Genomic DNA, 7047 nt, shown 5'->3' on the forward strand with positions numbered 1-7047 from the left:
GCAAGGGATCTTTCACCCTTATTTGGCCTCTGCACACATCCATATACACATAATTAATACTATCTTAAACATTTTTAATTCAACATTAAGATATTCAAAACTTGACTGTTTTACTTTTACTAAATTTGCACTTCTGTATGTTTTAAGTGTCCTGCAGGGGAGCTTTTGTCCTGTTTCTGATTGGTGTTGCATATGTAACACCATGAACAGGTTATGTGTCCTAATTAGGTTTAGTAGCAGACTACTTGCCAAGAAAATGTGAATTTCCTTTCCTTTTGATTTTAACAGATAAACTGGATGGGTGACTAGAAAGGAGAACTGAATAGTTGGAAAGACTTGTCTAGAATGTGAGGACTGGAGTGACACCTTATAACTTGTCCAGTGTTAAAAGCAACACACAGAGAGGCTGGCAATTCTTCACCTGCTTCTTACATGAATGACAGAGTAGATCTAGGGCTGTTCCTGGGCCATCTCATGACACCACACAGAAACTGCTCTAAGTGCTAAGAGCAGAGAGAGGGCCCTTGCTTCATTGGAATATTCAGATGCTACAGGGTCAGTAGCTCCAAAAAACCAGACAGCTTTAGGTAACTGTACTGTTAACTTAAGAACAGAACAGCGCCTGATGAGGGAGGTGGCACCACTGTCCCTCGTTGTCCTGGAGAGCTCTAAGGACCTTGCTATGGAAATTGCCTGTCCCCTGAAGAGGGAAGGAACGTTTTCTGGGTAGACTGACTAACTGAGCCTACTTCAAGTTGAGGAGAGACCGAAGGGCTTACATATAGGGACTTTGCGGGGAGGGTGTTCAAGACAGGGTTTCTCTGTCTTTGCTCAAACTCACAGTGATCCACCTGCCTCTGCCTCCCCAGTGTTGGGATTAAAGGCGTGTGCCACCAGATGGGGGCATTTTAAGGGCCAGTTTTCTCTAGGGACCACAGTGATCACTCTTGTTGCTATAGAGACTAGATGATAGGCATAAGAGTAAATAACTGTTTCCTAGAACATGAAAATCAAGTGACAAGAAGTAAAGCTGCAGTTTCTTTAAAACAGTAACTAAGATATGTTAGGTTAATTTTTTGTATTATATATGTGAGGGTGGATGGGCACATGTAGAGTTCAGAGGACTTAATCACATATTACTAGGAAGGAGGTGTGGAGACCCTGCTCTTCTTGCCTTCCTCTGAGTCTGATGCTAACTTGTAGCTTAAAGTAACTGCTAAGTGAGCAATGACAAAACCATATATTCTGTGGTTTAGGTGTAATACTGAGCACCTGAGACCAGAAACAGATTGTTACCCACCTTGGGCCAGCTCTTCCTGTTTAATGTACTGCTGTGCTAGGCCCTGACATTTGGTTTGGTAGTTGCTCATCTTGGGTCCCTTGACCAGTCTCATGTTTAGTAATCTATTGCATGGGCAAAGTTGAATCTTGTTGGGAAACACTTGCTGAAGTATTTTATTTTGCTCTTTTAATTATAGCAACATCTCGGATCAGCGATGCACACTTAGCGGACACAATGATTGGCAAAGCAGTGGAGCACATGTTTGAAACAGAGGATGGCTCTAAAGATGAGTGGAGGGGAATGGTCTTGGCACGGGCACCTGTCATGAACACATGGTTTTACATCACCTATGAGAAAGACCCTGTCTTGTACATGTACCAACTCCTAGATGACTACAAAGAAGGCGATCTCCGCATCATGCCCGATTCCAGTAAGTCTGACACATCAGCAACTTTTTTGGCTTTGGTAATCTGAAAGGAATTGTATTTTAACTAAATACTTGAGTAACAGGTTTGCAGGTATGTTTGGGGATCTTTGTGCCTTTTTTCTTTTTCTTTTTTTCTTTTTTCTTTCGGTTTTTTAAGACAGGGTTTCTCTGTGTAGCCCTGGCTGGCCTGGACTTGCTTTGTAGACCAGGCTGGCCTCAAACTCACAGAGATCCACCTGCCTCTGTGTCCCTGAATACTGGGATTAAAGGCATGCACCACCACACCCAGTTTGGGCCCTTTTTGTATACAAATACAGTCAAAAGGGGTTTTTTTGTTTTTGGTTGTTTTTGGTTTTTTTTTGGTTATTGTTGTTGGTTTTATTTTTATTTTTAGATGATTAAATGATCATTTGGAAAGGTTATTTTAATTTTTTAGAGATATTTCAATGAAATCTTTTTATTAATGGAAAATATGTGGCCATGTAGAGAATAAAGTAAATTCTTTCATTGTTTTTAGTAGCTCATTGTAAGTCTAGTACTTTTGCCTACTTTTTCCCAGATGAAAGCCGGTCATCGACATTGATAATTTTATCTGTGAGTACTGGTTTCCTGAAACCAGCTAATTGGATGCTTGAGATAGAACTCGATGCTAGAGGGGCTTGCCAAGCACCCATAAGGTCATGTGATGTATCACTGACACCATAAAAACAAAACAAAATTGATCTTAGAGAGAACTTTCAGTAGCAGCTGGATTACAGAAAAGTAGAAAGTAAGGGCGATGACCTGGTTGTGAAAAGCTCAGTCTTTGTTCTTTCGGACAGTCAAATAGCAGAGATTGGTCCGGAACTTACTTTATCTTTAACTGGCCTTGAATTTAATCCTCCTGCCTCAGGCTCCAGAGTGCTGGGATTGGCAGGAGTGTACCTGTGTGCTCATGCAGGTTTTGCTTTAAACTTACAACTGTTTCTTTTTGCTGAATTTTTGTACTGAAAAGTCAACCCAGTGCCTTTTAGTGTATTCACAGATGTGTGCTCTTTGAGTCTGTTAGCTTCAGAGCACTGCTGCCTTAGAAAGGCCCACACTGTTTACCACCCCTCATCCTACCCTGATTTTTGAGATGGTAGCTTAGATCTTCACTCTTCAGCTCAGTTAAAAGTGACTTTGACTTTTCATCCCCCTGCTTTCACCATGCCCAGCTTTTTTTATTTTTGATTTCCTTGTCCTTACAGCCCTAAGCAGCCAATAATTTTACTTCCTGTACATTTTACTGTTGTGGCCTTGTGTGTAAATGGGTTTTTATGTGGTCTTTTGTGACTAGTTTTTATTTAGCATCCTTCCTTCTTTTAAAAAACATACTTATTACACACGAATAAAACAAACTATATACAGCAGGGAGAACCATGAGACAATCATGAGTTATATAAATGTTACATCCATAGTGATTTGGCTATTTGTATTTGTCAAACTGGAAATAAACATCTTTCCTGTCTTGTTGGGTCTAAATTTCTGAATGAATGTCATATCTCATCTCTATTAACTTAAATCCTTTATCCTGATCTAAAAAGATCTAATCTCCTAACCAACTAAACTTGATTGTAAAACTAAAACTATCTGGTCTTCAACCCCCCTCAGAGACTTGAGAGGAATAAAATTTAAGTGTCTGGGAGAACCAGTAGTGCAGCTTCCAAAATGAAAAAACTGAGACAGTTTACTGCCTGAACAGCCACCCAGCACTCTCTATAATGTTGGAGCCTCATCTTCCTCCTTCTAGCCCAATATCTCTGCCAGAGACTTATTCACAAGGCAAGGACCTATTGAGGACTTGCTCACCCTGTCTTGGCAGGGTTTGGCCGTCAACTTTTTAGGCAGAATTCTGTCTGTGGCAGAAATGAGGACATTTTGCCCGGTGGCTGGTTTGCCACATTTGAAGCAAACTTCATAAAGAGGTTCTTTGATGCTCATCATCATCTTTGAGGTCTGCTAGGTGTTGTCAGTAATTAACTTTTCTTGTTGTCAAAGAATCTTTAGAATAATAAAAACATCTTTAAATGCCATATTCTGTGGTTCTCTGAGGCTTATTTAACTATTTTACCTTATATATCTATAGAATCATATCTATCTGTTAGACTTAGGATATATATTCTTGTGATAAATCAGACCAGTATTTGACATGACCATGATTTGCATCAATATACAAAATTCTATACCAATGACTTAGAAAACCTTCTTTTTGAGTAACATTATATTTAGCATTCTTTCAAGGCCTCTCCATGTTGGAACATGCTTTAGGATTTCATTCTTTATAAATAATGATCCATGTATGGATTATACCATATTTCATTTGTCTAGCTGTTGATTCGTATCTGGTTTAAACCTGTTTTAAAAGTTCTTCTGAGGAAGCCAGTTACCGGGATTTACTGATGAACTTAATCTGGCCTGGAATGACTACTTAATTTTTAGGAAAAAATTGTTCATATTTACAAAGAAAATTTTTATGTACTCTAGGATTATGTGCCAAAGAATGTTCTTTGAAAGCATTCTCTGCCTGTAGAGAAATATCCATCAAACAAGTGCTGTTGAGCTCAGAATAGACATGCAAGCTCTTCACACATAATGCTGCAACTTTTCCAATTACTTCTTGATCTTCTGGGTTTCCTGTCAGCTGTGTGGAAGTTTAACCCCCATTAGAATAGTGCTGGCACTCTGATAGTTCCTTGTGGCTTGAGACCAGTTCTTTTGCTCATTAACTAAGCCACAGTAGGAGTTCCTGTCAATGGGATTATGCATTTGAAATTCCTTGATAAACTGTGCAAGTGTGGATAGTAAGACAGTGCCACTTGAGGGAAGAGAATTTGTGAGATAAAATATTTTCTTTTTTGACTTTCTGGTTTAAAAGAACTGATTGTGCACTGGTGCTCAGTTTGTATTGTCTGTGCTTGTACCAGCGATCACTCTGGGTTTTAGACTGTCACCCAGTGAGAGACTTGCTGTAGTTGGAGGTAAAGGTTGTTAATGTAGACACGGTATATGAGCCACTAAGAAGCTGTGCTAGGAAACTCTTGTTTCTATTTGCACCGAGGTCGCAGAGGCCGCTTTGTTTGTCTGAGGCATCTGCCACCATGTGGCTTGTCTGCTCCTCTAAGAGCTTTTAAGATAGTCTTGAGACTGCTCTGCAACCCCACCCCACTTTGTTTTGATTTGGGTAGTAGTGGCAACAATGGGTAGCTGCAACCTGGGGCTCTTGGGGTGGGCCGTCCTCAGGGACCTGCCTTTCTCTCTCCTGCTCTCTGTGGAGTTCACCTCATGCTTGCTTGTAAAGCATGGAGAATTTATTTCCTTCATTCTGAGACTGGATGAAAGGTGGGTGGATGCATTGAAGTTGAGGAGGGGAAGCTCTGAGACTCACGGTAAACCCCAGTGACCCTTAGCACTAGGCATGGCAGCATGTTCTCAGGAAGCCCTGCAGGAAAGTTAACTTCAGATAATTGCAGCTATAATTTAATGTGATCTCCAGGAGTTTGTTTGGGTTACAATTTTTAAATTACTTTTATCTGTCTAGATGAGGTTGGGCAAAGCATGTGAGCAGTGTTTTCCTGAAGTACATCTTGGCCATTAGCTTCTGGACTGCCCTTAGCCACTTTGGTGGTGCATTCTCATAGATGAGGGATTAGGGGGACATTGACCATGCGCCTGAAATATTTACAGAGTGGCTCTTTGAAGAAAGTGTTAATGGACTCAGGATATCTTAAAGTCTTGTAGTGATATATCTAAATATTGACTTGCTTTTTTTTTTTTTTTTTTTTTTTTTTAATACAGATGATTCGCCTCCAGCAGAAAGGGAACCAGGAGAAGTTGTGGACAGCCTGGTAGGCAAGCAAGTGGAATATGCCAAAGAAGATGGCTCGAAAAGGACTGGCATGGTCATCCATCAAGTAGAGGCCAAACCCTCTGTCTATTTCATCAAGTTTGATGATGACTTCCATATTTACGTCTACGATTTGGTGAAAACATCCTAGATGTCATCACAAACTTTGCCAAATTTGTGGAACTATTAAATGTATAATTTGTAGACATAAAGACTTGATTGCTTTCCAGTTTAATGAAAGCTTAGATGTCCCTGCGAACCCACAATCTCCACCAGCAGAGCTGGTGTTGTTCTGAACAGTGCAGACTGATTCGAACACAAGACATCTGTGAGGGGAGTCCTTCCTCTTCAGAGCATCTATGAGGGGAGTCCTCCCTCTTCAAAGCATCTATGTGGGGGGGTCTTCCCTCTTACAAGAAGGCTGTCTGTTGGGGGTTACAAGCAAGGTGGTAAAAGTTAAGCTAGTATCATAGTCATTTAAATTTGGATAGATTGTAACCATTTTCCCCTTCACTCTGACACTGTCTTATTCTGCTGCCACAATGCAAGCATAGTTTGTTATTTTTGTTACTGCCTTTTTTGAGAGATTATGTATCTATATAGCTACCTGTCTAGATCTGCATCTGTGTGCCTATGTATATATTATACACACACAGAGGCATTCACCACTGGCACTCCTTTCCTTGCGGATTGGGGTGGGGGGGTGATAATGTTTTCTCCAGTTCAACAGGAGTGCTTGACCCAAGTCAGTCATATTTATAATATGCCTGCTCTTTGTTTAAAATTAATACTGGGCACAGGAAGCACACAGGGACATTAGTTGTTTCAGAAGTCAGAATTTCACAGTACCATTTCAATCTGGAGGCTTTTAGCTTTGAGTCCAGGTATAAATTAGCCATAAACAGTTAACAACCCACAACAGAAGCTAGTAAACTGTTGAGAAATCTGGGTAAAAGGCTGCCTTCTATTCTAAGCTTTGTTTTCTGTGGTTTTTGTTGTTGTTTATTTGTTTGATTTTTGTTGTTGTTGTTTATTCTTTCATCATAAGTACTTTTAAAATAAAGCCCAGGACCTTGGTTCACATGGAATAATATAGATGTGCTTTTAGATAGCACATTGGTCCATTTGTATACACCGGTCATCAGGATTGTAGTATGTGGATTTAAAAGGCAACAGTATATCAGTGGTTTGTATATGTGGTAAATTCCTGCAAGAACAGTGCATTTGTATTAGAAATGTAAGTTTTCAGTATGGCATTGTTGCCTTCTATCAAGTTCTCTGGGACTTTTAATTTTTATTACTATTATTGTTGATATATGGTCAGAAGGCCTCTTCTCCCCTTCTTTACCTGTTCCCACTCATCCTGGCTCTTTCCCCCACAGAGAATGTTGGACAAATATGGCTTCTTGCCTTGACCCTGTTGTGGCAGTGTCTGTTCTTGCTCCAGGTATGCTATTCATGCAGGTCCATTCC

At 40.2% G+C, this 7047-nt stretch overlaps 1 protein-coding gene across 2 annotated transcripts in view; it reads left to right on the forward strand.

Moving 5' to 3' along the window:
- Nucleotides 1-5786, forward strand: part of Spin1 (spindlin 1) — a 44865-nt gene extending 39079 nt beyond the window's left edge. For both annotated transcript variants that reach the window (XM_051171165.1, XM_051171175.1), the window contains exons 5-6: nucleotides 1479-1712; nucleotides 5526-5786. In XM_051171165.1, coding sequence (XP_051027122.1) covers nucleotides 1479-1712; nucleotides 5526-5725 — 434 coding nt within the window. In that variant the 3' untranslated portion in view covers nucleotides 5726-5786. The remainder of the gene's footprint in view (nucleotides 1-1478; nucleotides 1713-5525) is intronic.
- The last annotated feature ends 1261 nt before the right edge of the window (nucleotides 5787-7047 follow it).

The sequence above is a fragment of the Acomys russatus genome, chromosome 3, assembly GCF_903995435.1.
Source record: "Acomys russatus chromosome 3, mAcoRus1.1, whole genome shotgun sequence".
Lineage (NCBI taxonomy): Eukaryota > Metazoa > Chordata > Mammalia > Rodentia > Muridae > Acomys > Acomys russatus.